Below are 25,275 nucleotides of genomic sequence, written 5' to 3'. Positions count from 1 at the left end.
CTCAGTTTCCAATTTTGGGGAGATTATGAGTAAAGCCTTTTATAATCATTTGTGACAGGTTCTTGTGTCAAAAGAAAATTTTTACATTTGAAAATAAATATTTTCATTTTGGGGGGTAAAAACTTAAGAATGGGATTATTGGATTGCATGGAAGTGTGTGTTTAGCTTTATAAAAAAAACCACCAAAGTATTTTCCCAAGTGGCTCTACCAATTTGCATTGACACTGGCTCTGTGTAAGAGTTCAGTTGTTCTGTGACTTTGCCAGCTCTTAAAATTTTTTAGCCATTTTAGTAGCTGTGTAGTAGTATTTTATTATGGTTTAAATTTGCATTTCCCTCATGACTGATGATGTTGGCGTCTTTTCATGGGCTTGTTTGCCATGCATGCATGCATGCTAAGTTGCTTCAGTCGTGTCCGACTCTGTGCGACCCTATGGACAGCAGCCCACCAGGTTCCTCTGACCATGGGATTCTCTAGGCAAGAATACTGGAGTGGGTTGCCATTTCCTTCTCCATTGTTTGCCATACATGTATCTTTTCTGGGGTGAAGCATCTTCAGTGTTTTTGCTCATTTTAAAAAATTGGGTTGTTTGTTTTCTTATTATTGAGTTTTGAGAGTTTTATGTATTCTGGATACAGCTCCTTTGTCAGTAAGCAATTTACACACATTCTCTCCCCAGTCTGTGATTTGTCTTTTTATTCTGTTTACAGTCTTTTGCAGAGAAAAAGTTTTTAATTTTGGTGAAGTCCAGTTTATTAGTTTTTCTTTTATGACTTTGGTGTCATAGCTAAGACTGTTTTCCTTAATCCAAGGTCACAAAGATGTTCTGTTTTTTTCTATTAGGTTTTTTTTTTTTTTACAAAAATATTTTCCTTTAATAAAGATTTTCTCATCATGTTTAATGGGAAACAACGAAATATCATGGAAACGGTCCAGTAGAGAAACTTTTCCTATTAGGTTTTGAGTTTAGGTTTGTGTTCTATTTGAAATTAATTTCATTTAATGGATTGAAGTATAGATCAAAGTGGGTTTATTTTTTCCTGTATGGATTCCACTTGCTCCACCACTTGTTAAAAAGATTACTCTTTTTTCATTGAATTGGTCCGTTGTAAAAAAAAATTGACCTTATTTGTGTAGGTCTATTTCTGGACTCTTCTGTTCTGTTGATCTGTGTGTATATGATATTTTAGCCCAGAATTTGGAAAATTTTCTGTGAAGGGTGAGATAGCAAATTTTTTTGACTTTCCATGCCAAGAGGCAGAGTTGAAAATATCATATGGCTACTTGTTACATGAGACAAAGCAAATTTCCATAAAGTTTTTATTAGTGGGATTCAGTATAATAATTGAATGTGGTTTTTTTCAAAACATATATCTACTAGTGAGAAGAATGGAATTCTTTTTTATGGGATAGCATACTGTGTAGCTGTGTTCAAAGACAGTGTCCCCTACCATCAAAATTGACTGTAAATGTTAATCTGTAATGAGATTTGCATATTTCATCATGAACATATGATTTAGAGTGCGTTCATGACTTTGAAAGGCATTGATCAAATTCTGTTAAATTCTGTCCTTTTAGCTTGTTCTTACATTCCAGATTCATCACATTCAGTAGAAAGTTAGGTGCAAGCTCCCCTATTGCACAGTTAAATGGATTTTGAAATATGAAGATTTCCTTTGCATTTTTGTTAAGGTCTGAAAAAATGCTTCTGAAATGTAGTTTGACCTTGGAAAATCTACCTGCTGCAAATTTGTCTGGGGATGGAGATTGCACTTCTTGTGTTCTGACAGCATTGAAAGTGCTTAGATCACCTTGCGGTTAGTTGTGACAACCAAACAACATTGGTTGTTATCAAAATGGCTGTACCACAGTATAAGTTTCACATAAAAGTACTGTAAAAGCTAATCTTCAAAAGCTAGTGTTCAATAATAGTAGTTGAGGGCAGCTTTTCTAACCATTAAAAGGTGTCAAAACCATTCTTAGTTTACAGGCTGTAGAAAAATGGGTAGTAGGCTGGATTTGGTCCACGGGCCATAGTTTGCCTGCTTGTGCTTCAGCTAATACCGTATTGCCTTTTTAAAAAATAGTTTTTTTTATTCATTCATTTACTTATTTATTTTTGTCTGCACTGGGTCTTCATTGCTGGGTGAGGGCTCTCTAGCTGCACAGAGTGAGGGCTACTCTAGTTGCGGTGCGTGGGGTTCTCACTGCGGTGGCTGCTCCTGTTTGGAGCACAGGCTCTAGGGTATGCAGGCTCAGTAGTTGAGGCACACAGGCTTAGTTGCCCACGGCATGTGGGATCTTCCTCAACCAGGAGTGGAATCCATGTCCCCTGCATTGGCAGGCAGATTCGTAACCACTGGACCACTAGGGAAGGCCCGGCCATTCTAATAGGTGTGTGGTGCTATCTCATTGCTTTTATTTGCAGTTCCCTATGATCAATAATGTTGAGCTTTTTCATGTACTTATTTGTTATCTCATTAATTATTTTCCTCATTTTTAAGTCTGGTTTTTCATCTTCTTACTGTTTAGTTATATGAGTTCTTTGTATATTTTAGATAACAGTGCTTTATCACATATGTTTTTTGGTAAATGTTTTCTGCCAGCCTGTGGCCTGTAGCCTCTCATTTTCTTGGTCTATATAGTATTTTGTGGTTTAGGAGAGAGTTTGTAATTTTCAAAGATTTGTGGGGCTTTTTGTTTATTTTTCCTGTTCTTAGTGTTTTTATCTTATTAATATTTACTTTCAATGCATTCTGATCTAGGAATATGTTCAATATTATTCAGCATTTTAGAATGCTGACTTTTTTATGGTTATACAACTGTGTTTTCATAAATAGTCCATGAAGGTGTATGAACTCTTTTGACTCACTTATGTTGACCCTGTTTTCATGTGGTGGACATTTTGATCCCAAGGATGATTTGCGTGTACACTTTTAAGGTAGAATTATACCAACAATGACGAATTTTCGTCTTGAATGTATTTTCAACAAGAACTCCACTAAACTAATTTCAGGGAAGGGAACCACATCAATATGTCAGTCCTTTCAGAGTCAGGGGCTATGACTTCTAAAAGTAAACCGAGAACCTGAGAGACCTTATCTGTGGAAAGAGACAGAACTCCATGGCTGCCATCCAGACTCAAGCCCTGTGCTTGAGCAGAGTATCTGGTTTTAATTCCTAGCTTAGGGAGCCAACATAATGTAAATTGACTGGCAAAGACTGATATTTTGATGGACTTTTATTTTTGGAAGTGGGGGAAATGTTTAATAAATAAAACTCTGTAATCTCTCAAACCCTAAGGTAATCTCTAGGCACTTCTCAAAAATCACATCAATAGGAAGTGAGCTACTAAGGTTCTGTGACTGCTCAGAAGGGAAATTGCCTCCTATTTCCTACTTGTGAAGGGCCATGAAGGATCGCAGATTCAACCAGTTTACCCCTTTTCAATATCTGTTAAGTGACTTGGGTGATCATATTCTCATCTTTTAGCACAAATTGCTATGCCCTGGGGAGTCACATGCACACCGGGACCAGAGGAATGCTCGTTGCCCGACAGCCTAACCTTGATCCTGGATGCAGAAACTGCACAAAACCTGGCAGACCTTCTTTTTGGAGAGGGAGCGAGTGTGTTTTATGTTGTATGTAGATGGTTTTTTATATCAGGCAGAGAAGTTTAGAAATTTTGTATGCAGGATGAATTTCTGTTTTCTGGAGAAAACAGAAATTGCCCCTGCCCCCCCGCCCTCCTGATTTCTGCTGATAACAGAAAGCTTCTTTGTCTGTGTATAAGTAGGTGTGTAAGGGGATAAGTGTTCCATATGGTTCAGGAGATGCTGACCGCTTCTCTGCCACTTTTCCCTACCCTCCTTCCATCTGCCACCCTGCTGGGACTCAAGCTAACCCATTAAGAGTCCTCTTGGAAACGACCAGGACAGAGACTCTCTTCTTTCTGGGGTTTTGATATAAGCCTAGAGCTCCTGGGGGCCATCTCCCTGCAGCCCCATGTATTTAGAGCCCACCTGACAAGAAGAAAGGCAATGCCAAAGAAAGCTCAAACTACCGCACAATTGCACTCATCTCACACGCCAGTAAAGTAATGCTCAAAATTCTCCAAGCCAGGCTTCAGCAGTACGTGAACCTTGAACTTCCAGATGTTCAAGCTGATTTTAGAAAACGCAGAGGAACTAGAGATCAAATTGCCAACATCCGCTGATCATGGAAAAAGCAAGAGAGTTCCAGAAAAACATCTATTTCTGCTTTCTTGACTATGCCAAAGCCTTTGACTGTGTGGATCACAATAAACTGTGGAAAATTCTGAAAGAGATGGGAATACCAGACCACCTGACCTGCCTCTTGAGAAACCTGTATGCAGGTCAGGAAGCAACAGTTAGAACTGGACATGGAACAACAGACCAGTTCCAAATAGGAAAAGGAGTACGTCAAGGTTGTATATTGTCACCCTGGTTTTTTAACTTCTATGCAGAGTACATCATGAGAAACGCTGGACTGGAAGAAGCACAAGCTGGAATCAAGATTGCCAGGAGAAATATCAATAACCTCAGATATGCAGATGACACCACCCTTATGGCAGAAAGTGAAGAAGAACTAAAAAGCCTCTTGATGAAAGTGAAAGAGGAGAGTGAAAAAATTGGCTTAAACTTCAACATTCAGAAAACTAAGATCATGGCATCTGGTCCCATCACTTCATGGGAAATAGATGGGGAAACAGTGGAAACAGTGTCAGACTTTATTTCTTTGGGTTCCAAAATCACTGCAGATGGTGATTGCAGCCATAAAATTAAAAGACACTTACTCTTTGAAAGAAAAGTTACGACCAACCTAGATAGCATATTCAAAAGCAGAGATATTACTTTGACAACAAAGGTCCGTCAAGGCTATGGTTTTCCCAGTGGTCATGTATGGATGTGAGAGCTGGACTGTGAAGAAAGCTGAATGCCAAAGAATTGATGCTTTTGAACTGTGGTTTTGGAGAATACTGTTGAGAGTCCCTTGGACTGCAAGGGGATCCAACCAGTCCATCCTAAAGGAGATCAGTCCTGGGTGTTCATTGGAAGGACTGATGCTGAAGCTGAAACTCCCAATACTTTGGCCACCTCATGTGAAGAGTTGACTCATTTGAAAAGACCCTGATGCTGGGAGGGATTGGGGGCAGGAGGAGAAAGGGACGACAGAGGATGAGATGGCTGGATGGAATTACCCCGACTCGATGAACATGAGTTTGGGTGGACTCCGGGAGTTGGTGATGGACAGGGAGGCCTGGTGTGCTGTGATTCATGGGGTCGCAAAGAGTCAGACACGACTAAGCGACTGAACTGAACTGACAAGAAGACACGAGGAAAGTAGAATGGAGAGAGAAAAAAACTCTGATTATGTTATTTGACTGTTTGGATTCAGCTGTGTTCTCTGGCTTATTCCACTTTGGACTTCCAGTTATGTGAGTAATGAATTCTTTTGGGGGGGGAGTACTTAAGTGAGGTTGAATTGGACTTCTGATACTTATAAATGAAAAACACAAAGAAAGAAGTGGACGATATTGAGATATTTTTCAGAGACAGAATCATTAGGACTTACTGATGGATTTGATATGAGAGGTGAGAGAAAGAGATTAAGGTTCAAACCTAGATTTTGGCTTAAGCATCTCGTATAAACTTACCGTTTACTGAGCTGGATAGTAGACAAGGCAGAGAGAATAAAATCAAGAGTACCTTTGTGGACACTTCAAGTTTGAGACGCCCTTTAGATTCACTGCCCAGTAAAAGTACTTTTCTTGTGAAAGTTGACCCATTTCTGAGTTATTTGGAATTATTTGAGCACTGATTGCATTTCGTCCTCAATTTTTTTCCCCAGGGTATTTATGGGTCCGTTGATGTTTGCGTGCTTAAAAATATCTGCCTGTTAACCCAGCTGATTATAAGGTCTTAGAATTGTGCCCTTTGCCTCCATCCTCTAAGGAGACTCCTGCACTGTTTGCTGACAGTCTCTGGGGAGAGGACTGAGGGAGGCTGGATGATTTTCTCCCTTCTGGTCAGTGATGTGAGTTGGTATTTTTGTTTTTTTTTGCCTGGATGCTTGTAGGAATATTTATCCATAATGTTCAGTGATTCACCAGGATGGTCTCTATTTTTATAGTTCTATTTAGGTTTTTACTGGAACATGAAGATCTTAAAAAAAATTTTTTTTTCCAAATTCAGCTCTTCCGTCCTTTAAAGCATGTTTTCTCCTAATACAAACGTGTATCTATATATCTATGTATATTTCTGTTCTTTTTTAAAAAATACAATCTTTTTTATATTCTTTTCCATTATGGTTTATCACAGGATATGGAATATACTTCCTTATGCTATACATTAGGACTTTGCTGTTTATTCATGCTAAATATGATTATTTGCATCTACCAACCACAAACTCCCAGTCCATGCTTTTCCCTCTCCCCTCCTCCTTGGCAGCAAGTCTGTTCTCTATGTCTATGAGTCTGTTTCTCTTTTGTTATGTTTTCTGTTCTAATTATGCCATGGGCTACGAATTGAATTGTGTTCCCCTAAAATTCATGTGTTGAAGCACTCACCCCCAGTGACTCACCTGGAGACAGAGTTTTCAGGTAATGGAGGTTAAATGAGGCTGTAGGAGTAGCACCCTACTCTGACAGACTGGTCCTGTGAGAAGAGGGAAGGAGAGGGAGGTCTCTCTCCGTCGTATGAGGGTGCAGCGAGAAGGTGGCCATCTGCGAGCCAAGAGCTAAGCCCTCACTGGGGGAATCTGACTGTGCTGGCACCCTGATCTCAGACCGCTAGCCCCCAGAACTGTATGAAAATAAATTTCTGTTGTTCAAGCCATGGAGTCTGTACTGTTTGTTATGGCACCCAAGAACACCAGCACATGATTCTGTGCTCAGGGACATTAATTATCTGCATCTTTCTTACCTTTTATGTCTATAATCTTGTCTCTTTCGTCTCTCTTCTTTTTCTCATATATTTTCTCACATTTATTATAAATAAGAAGATATATTTTCTCATATGTATCTTGCAGATCCCAGATTTCTGCTAGTACATAGAACTCTCCCTCACCCTTTTAAAGATTGCATATGATTTCATTGTTTAGGTAAACACCGGTTTATGTAACTGTTTATATCCCCTACTGGTGGGCTGTTTACAGTTCTTTGCTGTTATGAACACTGCTGCAGTGAATAACCTGGTACATGTGTCATTTCATGTTTGTGCAGGTTGTGTCTGTAGAATAGATTCCTAGAAGTGGGATTGGTGGGTCAAAGGACTAGCAATGTGTTCGTGTAGAAATTCTGAATAGTTGTTGTGTTGCTTATTTTCAGCCCTTTTTTCTTTGTCTCAGCCATCTGTTTCCCCAAATATAGCATAAACGGAGTTTCCTTAATCCCTTCCCTGCTTTGCTGGGACCTGTTTGAATCCTAGAGTCCTCATAATCGGGCATGAGGCTGATAATTCACATTTTGTGTTCTGTTGTGATGCTGTGAGCCTACGGAAGTGACTGAGGCCTTCATCCTGACTCCACTGAGGCCTGGCTTCTCTCTGCTCAGGCCTGCTTCCTTTACTCTCCAAAGCACTGATTTCGAGAGTGCTTTTCAATAAACTTCTTGTGCAAAGATCCCCATCTCAGTGTCAGCTGTGTGGTTTTAAAATGCACTTCCTTGATGACCAGATAGGTTGAACACTTTTACATGCTCACTGGCCTTTTGGTATCTCATTTGGAAATCATCTGTTCAGATTTCTTGCCTGTTTTTCTGTTGGGATGTCTGTCTTTTTCTTAGTGACTTGTAGGAACTCTTTAAATATTCTGTATACCAGTCGTTTTGAAAAGATTGAAGGTGGGAAGAGGAGGGGACATCAAAGGACGAGATGGTTGGATGGCATCACCGACTCAATGGACGTGAGTTTGAACAAACTCCGGGAGATGGTGAAGGACAGGGAAGCCTGGCGTGCTGCAGCCCATGGGGTCGCAAAGAGTCGGACATGACTGAGCGGTGAACAACAACAGCAACAGCAACAACAACAACAACAAGTGCATTATAGATAACATCTTTTGTAGAATAGAAATTCTTATTTTGATATAATTCCATTTATCATTTTTCTTTGTATTTAGTGGTTTGGAGTCATATTTAAGAAATACTTGCCTACTGTAGGGTCATGACTATGTTCTGCTTTCCCCTAAAAGCTTCATTGGTTTATCTTTCACGTTTTGATCTGTATGTCATCTGAAGTTGCTATTGTGTATATGCTGGAGGCCCAGTTGACTGAGCAGTTTTTTGAACCCTGTGTCCTGTCGTGTCAGCTTTGTTATAAACAAGGGCCTGTATACCTGTGAGGTCTTTCTAGGCTTGTGTTCTGTTTCATTGGTCAGCTTGTTTACCCTTAAGTGCATCTCTGTTGATTCTCACTTTCTACTTGTGCTGTAATGTTTTCCTTCGTACATATTATTTTTCTTCACTAGGCTTTTTTTCTTCACTGGGTTCCATGAAGATGAGCTCCACTACTGATCAGTCTTTTTATGGTATCATTTTGCCCAGAGACAGTGCCTTAAACGCATGATTGCTGGTTGTTGTATGTGCCCTCCTGCGTGCTCACTCAGTCGTGTCCAACTCTTTGTGACCCTTTTGGACTGTAGCCCACCAGGCTTCTGTGTCCATTGGATTTCTCAGGCAGGAATACTAGAGTGGGTAGCCGTTCCTCCTCCAGGGGATCTTCCCGATCCAGGGTTCGAACCCGTATCTCCTGGGACTCCTGCATTGCAGGCAGATTCTTTACCACTGAGACATGAGGGAACTCCTGTTGTATATTACAAGCATCTAAATAAAAGCTCTTTTATCTTTATAAAATTTTGGCTGTTTCTGGCAGCATACGAAACTTACCAGTCAAGGAATTGAACCTGTGCTGCCTGTATTGGGAGCTTGGAGTCTTAACCACTGGACCATCAGGGAAGTCCAGATGTTCTTTTAAAAGAATATCTGTATTATCACAAATTTTAAAAGATATGAAAACCTCCATCTGTTCTTACTATTTTGCTGTTCCATTCCATTGAACTGGAACTGTGATCAGAGAAAACCATGTATTCTCATTGTCTCTGGCTGTTACTTTTTGTGTTGGGCCAGTAATGAGCCAAAATATGTCCTTTTTTCAGTGGTGAGGGTTTAGGTTGGCAAATTCTAATGGAATTTTTAAAGAATTAAATGCAGAATGTTTGGTAGATGGATATTGTTCCCAGCTCTTCACTCTTTCCTTGAATGAGATTTCACATGCATGCCCTTCACCATGTGATGCTGCAGCGCTCTCACCAGAGGAGTTCGTTTCTTCCCCTGTTGCGCTGACACTGGGCTTGGGATGGGGTTTGCTTTGGCTGGTAGGATGCTTAGCAAGTGTTGTGTGAGCACAGGCTTTCCATGTACCTGTGTGGTTTGTCTTGGCCTCTTGCTACCAGAACAACATGCTACAGTGGGTGACTGGTTGAGGAGACACAGAACAGGCCGGTATTATTTCAGGCTGCCGTAACAAAATACCATAGACAGGGGGACTTAAAGAACAGAAATTTATTTTCTCACAGTTCTGGGGGCTGGGAGTCTGAGACCAAGGTGTCAGCAGATTTAGTTTCCTCTGAGACCTTTCTCTTCGACTTGCACACGGCTGTCTTCTGGCTGTGTCCTCGCGTGGTCTTTCCTCTGTGCTCTGCATCCCTGACGCCTCTTTGTGTATCCAGACTTCATCCTCTTCTAAGAACACTAGTCGGATTGGATTAGGGCCCAGGCTAACAACCTCATTGTAACTGAGTCACCTCTTTAAAGGTCCAAACTCCCAAGGCAGTCACATTCTGGGATACTGTGGTTAGGACCTCAACATATGAGTTTGAGGGGACACCATACAGCCCATGACAGACCTGTAGACAGGTCCAGCCAGTCCCAAGAGGCCAGGACAGCCACAAATCTCCAGCAGACCCATAGGCAGGAAGTAAATGATGCCTGTTGCTCTTGGTCACTGAGTTCTGGTGTGGAGTTTGTCATGTAAGGTTATGGCAGCAGTAGCTGACTAAGTAAATGCATCACTTCATTCACTATTATTTTTCATCAAGGGGAGATTCACATAGCACATAATTAGCCATTAAAAATTGTAAAATTCAGTGATACTTCATGTACTAGTCATAATGCTCTTTCTTTAATTTCTTTTTCTTTTTTTGGCCATGTGGTGAGGAAGTGTGGGATCTTAGTTCTCTGATCAGGGACTGAACCCATGCCCCCTGCATTGGGAGCAGAGTCATAACCACTGGACCACTAGGGGAGTCCCCAGTTTCTTTAACTTCTAATGTGCAACATCAGAGGTACTTTAACTGAAGGAAAAATATGCATTTTCTTTCCTCAATGGAAAAATATTTTTCTGAAAAAGAAAACCTCATTGTGGTAGTATCTAAAAGTTAAAGCATATGTTACACTTGGGAAACACAGACTGAAAAGAGAAGGAACTTGGTGCTATCCAGCATTTTAGTCTCCTCACAATTATGTCTGTTCCAACCACATTCCTACAAAAATTGTCGGCCCTTTAATTTATTTATTTATTCATTCAGTATTTGCTGACTGACTACCGCATGCTGGCCCTACTCTTGTGTCTGGGGATTCAGTGGTAAAAAAAAAAGACAAAAAATTGTTGCCTTCTTGAAGCGTGTGAATTCTAGTAGGGAAATCATATTAAATCAGATAAATATCAAGTTAAATAGTTTAAAGGTGCTAAGAAGCAAAATTGACAGGGAAGATTGATACAATATGTTCAGTGTTTTGAAATTTTATATAGGATGATCAAGAAAGGCTGAGAAAGTGACTTTTAAATAAAGATCTGAAAAAAGTAGAAGAGCTGGCCATGTCAACATGAGAGGGAAGTGTGTGCTGGGCAGAGGAGACAGCAGGGGCAAAGGTGTGGGGTGGACACCTGGCTCCTCTGCTCAAGCCTGTGACGGGAGTGCAGAAGGAGGGGCGGTAGAGTAGGGGACGGGTGAGCAATGAGCGAGCTAACAGGCTGCATCCCATGGGATGCTCATTGTCATTAGCAAGGCCAGGCTCTTCCGTGCGGTGAAACAGGAGCCACGGGAGAGTTTTGAGTGAAGGAGTGGATGTGGCCCGACAGGATCGCTCCTGCTGCTGCAGGGAGGATGGGCTGCAGGTTGGCAGGAACAGTGATACCACTGAAGAGGCCCTTGCAGGCATTCAGGCGAGAGATGAGGCGATGTTGGACCAGGGTGCCAAGAGAAGCGGTGGTGAAAAAAGATTGAATTCTGCTCTGTTTCAGAAGTAGAGTCAGTAACCCTGTGTAACTGGAAGAATGAACTGACATTGTCTGAGGAGAGGAAGACTGTAAGAATGATCTGTTTCAGGAGAAATATATGAGCAGACTTGTTTGGGCAGGTTGAGTGGAGATGACAAGCAGGCAGTTGAACATTTGGGTCTAGAAGCAACTCAAGGCTGGAAATGTAAATTTAAAAAGTCATCATGTAGATGGATTTAAACCCAAAATAGTGAGTGAGAGCACCTACAGAGTGGTGCTGCTCTGAGTCCACAGGTGGGGCCTGGAACACTTTAATACTCAGAGGGCAGGGAGGGGAGGGGCCAGCACCGCTGGACCGGAAGGAGGAAAAGTGGTCCAGGCGGGGCTCCAAAAGCCTGGGAGCAGAGAGCGTTCCCAGGCCCAAAGAGCCACTCAGGATTTTAATGTTAGTAACATCTCCCCATTTGTCTCCCAGCTAGCGGCGATCACTCCTCTTCAGCTAGAAAAATGGCGATGTTCAGGAACTTAAAACTTCTTCTCTGGAAGAATTTCATTTTAAAGGTGGGTACGGATATCTGTAGGGAGAATGTGAGTCTCCTTCGGAGGAACTGAATGATTTAGTTAAATTGGTTTCTAATCATGGAGTAAAGAAAAAATTAAGAACTTGTAAAGCAGCCCTTTTCTGTAAATGAGCCACATTTCTGTGGTAATTCCGTTAGTTCTAATTACTGAAGATAACCATCATTGCTACTGATTTCTAGCCATTGGTGTTACAGAAAAGATAAAAGCAGATGTTTCTAGCTAATTCTCATTGTTTTTTTTTTTTTCCTTTTTCATATGTTGTACAGGGTGGCTGGAAGAAATATAAGCATTCTTTTATATATATATATACACCCACACATACATACACACACACACACACACACACACATATATAAGTGAAGCATAGTTGATTAAAAGTGTTTTTACTGGAAGAACATTTGCCATGTAGTGACTCAATGCTTGTGTTCTATTTTGGATTAGCATATTTATTAGTGAAGTGTAGTTGATTGAAAGTGTTCTTAATGGAAGAACACATGTAGTGTCTTAATGCTTGTGTTCTATTTTGGATTAACATATGGCTTTTGTTTTTGTTTTAGAAACGAAAGACTCTGGTAACAGTCCTTGAAATCTTGATGCCGTTACTGTTTTGTGCAGTTATAATATATCTTCGTTTTGGTAGTTTGCCAAGAAAGAGACCTCCTGTAGACTACAAAGTAATTGACATCACTTCTCTGCCAGAATTCTTCAATCAATTTCCTCTGAAAAATAAATTTCAATTAGTTTATATCCCTTCCAAAAGTGAAACTTTGAAGAATATCACTGAAATGGTGAAAGACTTCTTTACTGTTGAGTTTGAAGGTTAGCTATAAAGATGGGGGCAGGACAGAGGGGCCATTTTTATAAAGTCTAATCTGAAGTTTTTTCCTGTGAGGTCTTACAGTAGTGGTTCCACATCTGGGCTCTCCAAATTCTAAAGAGTCTGCATGTATCTTTATTATTTTACACAACACACACAAGAGACTTGTATATTTATGTCGCAAGGCTTCAAGGCTAATTAAAATGAGAAGTGTTTGTTCTAACTCACCAAAGTGACACTGGTCATCTCATATATTTAATCAGAAGTTCTGGTTTGCAGTTATAATATGTCTCTGTCTAATAAACAGAAAACACTCAGAGATTCTGAGTTAGCCTTTTACGCGATCTCTTTTCTCCTCTTCTTGTCCCGTTCTCATCCAGTCTCTATGTGGAGCCAAAAAGGTCTTTAAAAGATGGGTGGGATCTGGCCAGTGCCAAGCCTGCGCCCTGCCCTCAGTGGCTCCCGCCGCGCTGAGCCGGGTCGGGCCTTCCCCAGTCTTGCGTGCTTGCCCTCCTCGTGCCCCCTTTCATATCCTGGGCTCTGGGAGCCTTTCCTCCCTCTGACAGAACCCTTTGCCTCCAGCTTTTCCTTCTTATCATTCTGGTTTCAGCTAAAATGGCACTTAGGAATGCAGGTTTTAGGTTTCCCAATTCTGCCTTTTTCTCTCTCACAGAATCCTGTTGATGTGCTCATAGCATCTTGATAGCTGTGTAGCTATCTGCCTTTCCCTGCAGCACTTTGCCTCCGCCACAGGGCAGAGGCATGTGTGTTCCATGCACACACTGTGCCGGGTGCACAGTAGGTGTTCAGGACATACTTACTGAGTGAATGAATGCAGTTAGGTAGATACAATTTTTCAAAATGTGGAATAATTTTTCAAAGTTACTATAATTATATGTTTTTATAAAGTATTCTAATAATACATAAGGCAGAAAGTGAAAAGAAAGGGTTCTACTCCCCCACCTCTTGAGTGCCACTCAATGTGGCAGTTCTTTTAAAGGTCCTCAGTTGTCGAATGTGGGGAAACTATTTCAAAAGTTGTGCTTTATACTTTCCTAGTATTCTAAAATACTATTCTAATTCAGCTACCTTTTATAAATACAAGATTACAAAATTAAAAAAAAAAAAGAAATCCTCCCTGATGAGGTGATAAGTGTGATAAAACACGATGATCCACCCATAGGAAATGGGAGGGTGGTGGCTTTCAGGGGCTATCCAGGAGGGGGACAGTGAGCAGCCAGTCCCTGGGGTGACTGAGGATCTGGAAGTCAGCAGGTGAAGCTGACATGGTTGAGTTAGGTGAGGTCGGGCACGTCTGTAGGAGCCACAGCGTGCAGAGCTTCGCTGGCCTTGTCAGAGCATCGGGCTTTCTTCTGCACGCAGAAGGGGTCCATTGCAGGGCTTTGGAGAAGACAGGTTAGACTGCAGTGTCATTTGTTGTACAAAGATTTCTCTGGCTGTCCTCTGGAGTGGTGATTGGAAGGGGCTGGTACTCGCAGACATTCACGAGGGAAAGATGGCTTGCTGACTGCTAGACCCAGAGCTTCCTCGCCTTTGCCCTCAGCGTGCAGGGCTGCACTCATGCGTTTCCTGCCTGGGATTCTCTGCTGCTTGAGTGCTGTGACACTGCAGTCTTCACCTGTTCCCACCTCCCTGCCGTTTCCATGGCTCACTCCTGTCCTCAGACAGCTCTCGCCTTATTACAGAACCATATGTGACACAGAACAGAGTTCAGAGTTAAAGTCCCTTCCCTAATCCCACTCCCCAGAATTCTTTGTTAACTGTTTGGGATGTATTTTTCTGGAATTAAAAAAAAATTTTTAAGGAACTTAAAATTTACAATAAATACAAAAATTCCTTGCATTGAAAATTGCAAACAATATTAAAGAGATAGGGAATAAAAGTTAAACTCCCCTGTTTATGCCATGGGTTTCCTTAGTGGTTCAGTGGTAAAGAATCTGGCTGTAATGCAGGAGATGCGGGTTCAACCCCTGGGTTGGGAAGATCTCCTGGAGGAGGAAATGGCAACCTACTCCAGTATTCTTGTCTGAGAAATCTCATGAACAGAGGAGCCTGGCAGGCTGCGTTCTGTGGGGTTGCAAAGAGTCGAACACAACTGAGTGACTGAACAACAACTAATACCTTCAGGCCATTCCCCTAAACAAATCCTCCAGCCTAGAAGTAAGGACAAGCAATAGCTTGATGATCTCTTCCAAACCACGATAGACATCTGGGTTTTTCTTCCCTTTCTATCCACCCTTTTGATATACACACAGAGCCTGTTCCTCCCTGGAGGCCTGATTTCTCTCCCACTCTGAGCCCATGATGGCTCCACCCTGGGTGCAGGATGAGTTGTAATCTCTCTGTACTAGTTGGCAGTCCCCTCACTGTAGGAGTTTGTCCAGGGAAGACACATAACTCGGTAAGACTCAAGGAAACAGCAAGATTTTTTCCTGGGGATCTCTGGGAAAGAGATTATTGCTGTTCTGCTTCTGGAAATATGGCACACTAGGTTATATGGACCAACCCAACTATCAAGACAAATAAAATAGGGTAAAAATATATTGATCCAGGGATTAATTACTTAGATGTTAATTTCATAATTGTTCATTAAACTGAACGTTTGTGTTTTGTATGCCTTCCTGTAAGTATACTATTTTGTACAATTTAACAAAATATGTGTGTATGTATATGTGTGTGTTTAAAAAGGCAATCTAAATAAGGCTAAGGAAACAAAAGAACAACAGCAAATCTTTGTATAGGATAAAAGGCAAATGTACTCATAATCCTATCACCCAGATAAAAGTGCTATTTAAAACCTTGTATGGGCTTTCCTGGTGGCTCAGCTGGTAAAGAATCCACCTGCAGTGTGGGAGACCTGGGTTCGATCCCTTGGTTGGTAAGATCCCCTAGAGAAGGGAATGGCTACCAACTCCAGTATTCTGGCCTAGAGAATTCCATGGACTGTATAGTCCATGGGGTCTCAAAGAGTTGGACACGACTGAGTGACTTTCAGTTTGATTTTTCAAAGCCTTGTATACACCCTTCTTTCCTTTTTTCTAACAAAATTGGATCGTCTTGTATGAACTCTTAACCTACTTTTTATTTATTGTATTGTTAAAATATTTCTGTACTCTTGGATATTTTTCTAAAAAAAAAAACCAGGTGAAGGAAAGAACACAGAGAGAGGTCAATGGAATCCCCAAACTGCTTCTTGTGAAACCTGCATCATACAAGAGGGAACTGAGCTCATTCAGGTGGAATGTCTCATAGGAGACCATCTCCCATGGAGCCAGGACCCCAAATGCCTGGACTCCCACTGTAAGCCTGAGCCAGAAGAGAACAAGCCTCTTTCCCACCCTGGAGGGGCTTCGAGAAAACAGCACAGCAGCAGAAGCGCCTGCCCCCAGGGTTTGGAGCCCAGATTCACATCCCCTGGTTGTCAAAAGAAAAGAAGAGAGAACCCCTCAAAGTACAAAGTGAGATGTTGATGGCCAGATGCAAATGTCACCTCCTCTGAAAGAACACGTCATGATTCTGTATCTCAAAGAAGGGCGGCCACAAATGTGTCACAGTGAGCACATATCAGAAAACGAGAGCAAGGGTGAAGATCAGTGTGAACGACAGATGGCAGAAACAGAACCAGAGATACTTCAGATAATGGAATTATTAGCCTCACATTATGAAATCACTATGTTTACTAGATTTAAAAATATAAAAGACAACCTGAAAATATTTGTAGCTAGTATTCCACTATAAGAGTTGCCTAGCCGATGTGAGGGGGGAGAAGAGCCAAACAGAACTTCTAGAAGTAAAAAAATAATCAGAATATGATACAAAACTCAGTTGAAGGTAAAACTGGTGAACTGGAAGACAGCTGAAGGAGACTTTCAGAATACAACACAGAGAGAAATGAAATGACAAAATAGAGAAGAAAAGTTAAGAGACAGGGCCCTCACTATTCCATTTAGAACTTCAGTTGGGAGGTCTTAGTCCCAGAAACTGCTAGCATCAAAAAAATTATCAAAAAAGTAATACAGAGGAAGAGAAAGAAAGTGGTTTTTTTTTTTTTTAATTTTTTATTGGAAGTTCCACGGGATCCCAAAGGAGTTGAGCATGACTGAGTGACTAAACAACAACAACGACGACAGCAACAGCATCGTGTTAGCTTCAGGCACACGGCAAAGTGAATCAGTGACACACACACATCTCCACTCTTTTAGGTTCTTTTCCCGGGTAGGCCATTACAGAGTATAGTAATATGTGCTATACAGTGGGTACTTATTATCCATTCTGTATACAGTGGTGTGTATATGTCAGTCACAGTCTTCCAATTTGTCCCTCACCTTCACTGTCACACTGAGTGAAGTCAGAGAAAGACAGATACCATATGATATCACTTATATGTGTAATCTAAGAAAAAGGTTCAAATGAACTTATCTACAAAACAGAGAAGTCTTGAGACTGGATACAGTTTGAGAACTGGATCAAGTCTCAGCTTTTGTGGATCAAGTGGTTGTCTAAAGAGTGGGTTTTGTTCTGGTAAAAAGGTAAAGTTCAGTTTCACCAAAAAGTCTTTTCAGGAGTTGTTTTAACCTGTTTTGTGTGTTGGGCAAGGTGTGGAACAGCTTTTACCTTAGAGTTAATTTATTCCATTACTAAGGTGTGACTCTTGTGAACACCTCAAGTGATCACCAGGAACTATCCCCACTGGCTGGTCAGAACTCAAGTGCCTCCTGATCTCAGTGGGCTCTGGGCACCACTGAGCCCGTCCTGTCCTGCTCACCCGGGCAGGGCACATCATAGGAGTCATTAAAGTGTCCTCTGAGCAGGTTTCTGGGGCCATTTCCCAGCGCAGCCTGCTTCTCCTGGGAACTCTGGCCTGCAACTTAAAGCCACTTCAGACTCTTCCAACTCAAACCTCTGTCAATGCAGCCACATAGCTGTCTGTGTTCCACTTGGGTTCCCCCTCCCTGCTCTGTGGTCTGAAATGTGCCTTCAGACAGAAAACCAGAGCGCTCTTAGTGGTCATCTTATTTGTTTCTCTTTTCCTAGGAATCATAATGCTGTGCTATGTATTGGCCGTTGTCTGAAAAACTTGATTCTTTTCTTTCCTATCCAGTTTTTTGGTTATTTGTGGTAGGAGGATAAATTCAATCTCTGTTACTCCATCATGGCCAAAAACATAAGTCATGGATTTTTTTTTAATATACAAAAGAAATTGGCTTACAGAGATTGTGTCATGATAAAGGAATCAGGAGCCAATGGTAGCTGAAGGACTCCACTGTTTAACCTTTAGGATCACTCAGAATTCTACCAGGTGCATGCCCTGTTTTTGTTTTTTTTTAATCTAGTTAATAAAAAATTCTCATTAGTATTTCCAGAGACATTTGAGAAAATATTACCACTCCAAAGTGAAACCAGACCCCCATAAAAAAAGGAAACAGTGGAAGAAACAGAGGACTTGGAAATTAAAAATGATTATCAAAATAACATTCATGGAAATAATAGGATGGACATGTGTGAAGTTCTGTTGGTGATGAGGAAGGTGAAGTCAAGAGAAGCCTCTAAGACTGTAAAGCCAAGAGACCAAGAAATGGATGAAGGAATATGGATGAAGGATGAAGGAGGGGATAGACATGAAGGGTATGTCTGGATGTCTCAGCTCGTCTGTTCAGATTTCTGGAAGAAAGGTGACAAATGACAGGAGGAAAACAGCAATAGAGAAAAGCTTTCTGAACACTGGCATCTCCAGCTCGGGCAGATGCGCTCATCACAAGCAAGGGAACAAGAAAGAGCAAAAAGGTGGGCCTGTGTTATGACATTTCTGAACCCAGGGATCAAGGAACAGAAGTCTCACAGGTTTCTGGTCACCTCCGAGGAATCAGACATCACCCTTGGCAGCGCGGTGTGCTCAGTGGTGTGGTGACACCTTCAGCCTTCTGAGAAAGAATTATTCTCAAGGAGGATCCTGAATCGCCAGTCAGATGTGAGGACAGGTGACTTTTAAAACTTAATTCTCTCATCAGAGCAGCTATACTTCTTGATGATTTTGTTTCCACTTTTGGTTTTTATAACCATGAAGAGAAGCTGGAAATGCAGTGATAATTTTCTCATTAACGGGAACAAGAATTGTGTTCTATCTACTTCAGTCCCAAGTGCAGCTTTGTTGTTGTTCAGTCACTAAGTTGTGTCCGACTCTTTGTGACCCCATGGACTGCAGCATACCAGGCCTCCCTGTCCTTCACCATGTCCTGGAGTTTGCTCAAACTCATGTCCATCAAGTTGGTGACACTATCCAACCGTCTCATTCTCTGTTGCCCCTTCTTTTGCCCTCGATCTTTCCCAGCATCCGTGTCTTTTCCAATGAGTCAGCCTAGAAGAACTCAAATATGCAAGAGCTTTGAGACCCTGCAGAGGTTTAGCTGTTATCATCAACTATGCATTCCCACTGCCCAGGATGGTTCTGGGTGTCTTATATAGGATGTGCACATTCGTTTGCAGGATGAAGGAGTGAGTGAGTGACATTTGCCAGCTGAGGAGATGGAAGTCCGTATCTTTTGGGGTAGAAGAGGGTAGTTGGGCAGCATTTAACACCCCTATCTTCACTCCCCTGCCAACTACTCACTAACTGGATTTTTCTCTTTGTAGTTCTAGGCTACCCTTCAGTACCTGTGTTTGAAAAGTACATAATTCAAGATCCCAAAGCTTTTTATGTATTGACTGGGATTGTTTTTGATCATAACTTCAATGACAACACGGAACCCTTGCCACTTGAGGTAAGAGCATCTCTTCCGTCACAGTCTTCTCATGATGCCCGCCATCAACATGAGTTCAGTAAGCAATCCTGTTACCGAGCTGTGCCTCATCAGCTTTGTCGGCTGGTGGCTGTCTTATATCCAGAGGAGATCAGACAATACTCCTGATTTCATATCTTAAATCCTGTTTTCTTATTCTTCAAAAGAGAAGGCATTTTGGAGCGAGCTTGTGTCCTGAGGGTACAGGATGGCATATTTTCAGCCACTGGGCTACAGAAGGGAGCCTCAGTGCCCAGCCCCATAGACTGGAGTCCCAGTTCTGTACTTCCTCCTGTGTAACCTTGGGATAGTCACTGTCATTCTTGGGCCTTAGTTTCTCTATCAGTGTAATGGAACCAATAGTAGTTCCTAACTCTTAGAACCAGTGTGAGGATTAAATGAGTTTTATGCCTATAAAGTGCTTAGAATGGGGCCTGGAGCAGAGGCATTTTCCAGAAGGAATAATAATTGTCATTATTACTAATCCCATGGACTTCAGATATGGTGGATCTGTTCATTTAAGGAAAAGGCAGTGTTTTAAATATCAGAATATTTGATTTCTGCTTTAGGATGGGAAAATCACTGATGTATAGCTTTTGTGCTCTGCTGTGGCAAATAGATGGGGAAACAGTGGAAACAGTGGCTGACTTTATTTTTCTGGGCTCCAAAATCACTGCAGATGGTGATTGCAGCCATGAAATTAAAAGATGCTTACTCCTTAGAAAGAAAGCTATGACCAACCTAGACAGCATATTGAAAAGCAGAGACATTACTTTGTCAACAAAGGTCCATCTAGTCAAGGCTATGGTTTTTCCAGTGGTCATGTATGGATGTGAGAGTTGGACTATAAAGAAAGCTGAGCGCTAAAGAATTGATGCTATTGAACTATGGTGTTGGAGAAGACTCTTGAGAGTCCCTTGGACTGCAAGGAGATCCAACCAGTCCATTCTAAAGGAGATCAGTCGTGGGTGTTCTTTGGAAGGACTGATGCTAAAGCTGAAACTCCGATACTTTGGCCACCTCATGCGAAGAGCTGACTCATTTGAAAAGACCCTGATGCTGGGAGGGATTGAGGGCAGGAGGAAAAGGGGACGACAGAGAATGAGATGGTTGGATGGCATCACCGACTCAATGGACATGGGTTTGAGTGAACTTCGGGAGTTGATGATCGACAGGGAGGCCTGGCATGCTGCACTTCATGGGGTCGCAAAGAGTCAGACATGACTGAGCAACTGAACTGGAACTGGTGCAGTCTATCTAACAATCAGCTTTTAGAACTAGTGCAGGATGTTGGACACTTACAAATGCCAGGCCCATCCCAGGGACCATCTTATTTGATCCCACAGCACCTTGGAGGTAGGTACTGTTAACATCATTCCTGTTTTACTGATGAGGAAGCCTAGGCAAGGTGAGGTAACTTGCCCAGATTGCTGTGGCTGCTCATTAGGAGATGGGGGTTTGGATCCCGGTGGTCTGGCTCCAGAGCCTGCACTCAGAGCCTTTTCACTGCTTTCCTGACGGGAGTCGTGACCCCTCTTGTTTCTTAGGCTGGTCACAGAAGGATGCAGGGAAGACACGTCCGCGTGTGCCCCCAGAGGATGTCTGCCCACGCGGGTGCCCTTCCTCCTGTCACAGCTAACGTCAGGCACACCCTTGCTGTGTCCTGTTCCGTTTCTGAGTTCCTCGATCTCATGACTGCATTTGTTTTCTCTCTGTTCTTCATAGGTTAAGTACTACTTGCGCTTCAGTTTCTTTCAGAGGAATTATTTATCCTTGAGGTTAATCCTCCAACAAGATGACATGCAAGGCTGGCTCACATCCTTTCTTTATCCTCCTAACCTAAGCCAAGAGCCCCGAGACTATGGAGTTTCTGAAGGGGGAGCTCCAGGTGAGGAAGCCTCTGTGCATCGTCGTGAGCTGGTTTCATCCAGTCTTAATGACGCCATTTGTGTTGTTTTTGTGTCTGAACACTCGCTAAACTAACATTTCAGAAGAGGTTGAAGCAGTGCATTTAGAAATGTGGCATTCAGGGAACTACCCTGGTGGTCCAGTGGCTAAGACTCTGTGTTCCTAATGTGGGGGGCCTGGGTTCGATCCCTGCTCAGGGAGCTAGATCCCACATGCCACAGCTAAAAGATCCTATGTGCCACGATTAAGACCCAGTGCAGCCAAATAAATTAACATTAAAAAAAAACAATGTGGCATTTAGTAAAATGCTTACATTCTAGAGTAAGTTAGTCCAGCAGTTTAGCCGCTAATTGTTTTGTAATGATACTGAATTGTTCAAGAGAAGAATGGAAGCATTTTACAAGAATGAGTGCTTTCTCTATGTTCCCGCTTATAACAGTGTGTACTTGCCGTTAGCTCCCTGCACTGAGGGAAGACAGTGGGGCGGCGCGGAGACTCGCGCATCCTGCTTCCTCCACGGTAAGCAGTGGCCTCCTGACTGGAGGCGCATGAACCAGGCCTCTCTGGGACTTGTGCCCTCCAAACCCCTGTCGTGTTTTGGTCTCGGTCTTCATGAGGGGTTTAGGGTGACTGTCCTCTCTGGGCCCTCGAGGATGAACTGCTCTTAGAAAACTAAGTCGCCAGTCTGCAGCACCTTGTAGAGTGGCCACACTATTGACCTGAAGCTTTGGGCTTGCAAGCCCCCCAAGTGGGAATCCAAGTCCCAGGGTTTATAGTGTCATGTAATTCTAGAAAGGGTGTCAGCAGTTGTGTGGCAGTTCTCCTGCTTGCAATCACGGATATGTAACAGTTCCCAGACTTTTATGGTTAACAATTTGTTCCTGCCTTTTTCATCCTGACACATCTGGAGGCCTCCCTAGGTCTCGGCCACCAGAAGACCTCAGTCCTCTCTACCCTAATGCTGGCATACCCCACTCAGCTCTGCCGGTATGGAGGGCTGGCGACCCTTGCTTGGACGTAGGCCATTATTTCTTAGAAAACTCCAGGACCAGGGATCTTTGCCTTTCGATCTATTTATTGTTCCCAAAAGGTGACCTTGGCACACCAGCTATGCTGTATTGAAACAAGGGTTGCTTATGGTGAAGACTGGTTTTGAGGTCTGGCAGCAAAATTCAGTGACCATAACCCTTGGACTACAGCAGGGACAGTTCAGGGAAAGGTCACAGCAGTTGAGAGGGGCTATGTCTTCCAAGTTCTTTGAATTTGACTCTTCCTGTGTGGTGCAGAGCACAACTGCAGAGTGTTCACCCTCCCCAGAGCCTGAGGACTCGGGAGGAGAAGCCCCCCTGCCCCAAGGATGGTTGTATTGGGTATCCCTCATTTGTCTGCCCAGAACTCCCGTTTACCCTATTTCTGATAAAAGACACCATCCCTCAGCCACACGAGTCCCACTGTGACTTTTTCTTGTATATCGTAGCACCTTGGCTATAGCAGTGCCTTTTCTATTCCTGACTGTATGAATGGCTAGCCATCACCCATCTGAATTATCAGTTGTTTTGCATCTTTGTCCTTAATCTCTTGTGTTTGTATCCACTGCTTTTTCGTGTAGGATACTACCAAGAAGGCTTCCTGGCCATACAGCATGCGACAGATAGAGCCATCATGTGGCACCACGCTCCCACGGAGACGACCGGGCTGTTTCAGAGCCTCAGTGTGCTTCTGAAGAGATTCCCACATGGTGCATATGTGCGGGACATCTTCTTCTTGGTCCTTCAGAATGAGTTCCCTGTTTTCCTTATGCTCAGCTTCATCTGCATTGAGCTCATCACCATCAATTCCATTGTACTGGAGAAGGAGAGAAAGCTGAAGGTAATCCTGTCATAACAGACAGGTGGCCAGGAATGTGTGGGAACTGCTAATAAACGATGGCCAGGGTAGGAGGGCGGCCAGGGCAGGTGAGAGGTGGCTTTAGGTGTGATAGCAGCCTTTGAGGTGAGCTGGAACTTGGATGTTCTTTCACCATTTTAACCGGCTTTCAGCTTAGTTCATGTCATTAGGTGAACTCTTACTTTCAGAAGAGGAGTGTCTGTCCTAGGTTCCTGACTTGCCAGCACACTGCCTCACACATGACAGGTGTGCGAAAATGTTTGTGAACTGACTAACTGACAAATGAGAGGAATAATCATCCAAAATTAACTCAGTCTAATTTTGTGGCAAGGTAGACAGGGAGCGTTCTCTAGAAGCCACAACTTAAGATAGGGTAGATCTTTCTGCCCTCCTCTGTTCCTTACGTAACCTCTCTTGTTACTTCTCTCCTCACTTTTTGCTCTTTAAGAAAATCTTCTCAGTCTCTCCGCTTTCTTCTCTTTTTGTTGATTCTTATGTACTAAGATAGGTGGCCAGTGGCTCTGTGAGCCACGCGTGGCCTCACCAGTGATGTCTGGTTGGCTCTGCCTTCTCATGTGATCAGTCTGCTGTGGGAGGCCGTGGGCAAGGGGGCGTTTCCTGCTTAATCAGATGTGGTGGAAGGTAGGGATCTTAACCCACTGCGACGGGTGCTGCTGAGACAGGGCCTGATGGCAGGCCTCTCCACTTGGCTCTGCATGGAGTGAACAGCTCCTCGGAAGCCAGAAGCTTCTGGTGTGCCGTTGGAAACCCTTTTTCATTGCCAGCTCAGGGAGGGAGTTTTCTCTTTACTATTTGTTAAGTCATTTCGGCAACAGATTGGTGGAGGGAAGAGGGTGAGTATCAAATATTTTCACCCAGATCATTGACTTGGTTGTGTGTTTCCTATTTCACACTTGAGTTTGCTTTCTAGACAAGAATAAAGAACACTTTTGAAAAGCTTAAAAGTAAACACCAAATAGTATTGAAAAGTAGGACATTTAATTCTTAAAACCCTGGAGAAAATAAAAAGAAAGAAAATATAGTCCATATACCAAAAGATAGAAAACAAAGGAAATCACATACACACACACACAAAAACACATACAACAGAAGATGTAATATTAAATAAGAAATCGGAAGGCCTTCTTTGGCGTCTCAGCGGTACAAAATCCACCTGCCAATGCAGGAGACACAGGTTCCATCCCTAGGCCTGGAAGATCCCACGTGCTGTGGAGCAGCTAAGCCTGTGGGCCACGACCACTGAACGCACGTGCTCTGGGCCCGCGAGCTGCCGTTGCTGAGCCTGTGTGTCGCAGCTAGTGAAGCCTGTGGTCCCTGGAGCCCATGCTCCACAGCAAGAGAAGCCACCGCAATGAGAAGCCCGTGGACCACAGTGAGGAGTAGCCCTAGCTCGCCACAGCTAGCGAAAAGCCTGCACCCCAGTGAAGACCCCGCACAATCACGTGAGCTCCAGTGCTCCAGCGAGCAGCACACACTTCAGAAGAAGAGTTCGTGTTCTGACATCGCAGTACTGGCACACATTACCCGTTTATGTGCTTTAAGTGAAGGTCAGGTTTTAAATCATGTGTATGTCATTTTTGTGATTCCCTGCTTTAACCAACTCGTTTTTGATTCATTGACCTACTACCACTTCTGATCTTTATAAAAGATAAAAACTCTATTTCTGTACTTAGGGCATGGAGTATACAGGGTTATTACCACATATTTATCTCCAGTACAAGACTGTGAACTTTTGGAATGCAGTCGCTCTGCCTGTGGTATTTTTTCTGCATGGTACCCAGCATAGAGCTTTGCTTTTATTCACTTACCAGACATTTTTTTCACCTGTGTTTGCTAGACATATGCATGTGAGTTACAGATACAAATGACACCATCCTTTTCCTTGGGTGATTCATGGTCGTAAGGTCACATGTTACAAAGGAGCCCCCAGTGCTTGGGTAATGGGATGTGTGGATGTGATGGCTGTAT

General features: G+C 42.8%; 1 protein-coding gene across 1 annotated transcript in view; it reads left to right on the top strand.

The window, feature by feature from the left end:
* The first annotated feature begins 8,991 nt into the window (after positions 1–8,991).
* Positions 8,992–25,275, top strand: part of LOC113883545 (ATP-binding cassette sub-family A member 17-like) — a 98,303-nt gene continuing 82,019 nt past the window's right edge. The window contains exons 1-5 of the mRNA XM_027527351.1: positions 8,992–11,856; positions 12,435–12,696; positions 19,346–19,473; positions 21,217–21,379; positions 23,009–23,268. Coding sequence (XP_027383152.1) covers positions 11,803–11,856; positions 12,435–12,696; positions 19,346–19,473; positions 21,217–21,379; positions 23,009–23,268 — 867 coding nt within the window. The 5' untranslated portion in view covers positions 8,992–11,802. The remainder of the gene's footprint in view (positions 11,857–12,434; positions 12,697–19,345; positions 19,474–21,216; positions 21,380–23,008; positions 23,269–25,275) is intronic.

Source organism: Bos indicus x Bos taurus, chromosome 25 (genome assembly GCF_003369695.1).
Source record: "Bos indicus x Bos taurus breed Angus x Brahman F1 hybrid chromosome 25, Bos_hybrid_MaternalHap_v2.0, whole genome shotgun sequence".
NCBI lineage: Eukaryota > Metazoa > Chordata > Mammalia > Artiodactyla > Bovidae > Bos > Bos indicus x Bos taurus.
Note: the sequence above shows the minus strand (reverse complement) of the source record. Positions and strands in the feature narration are given on the sequence as shown.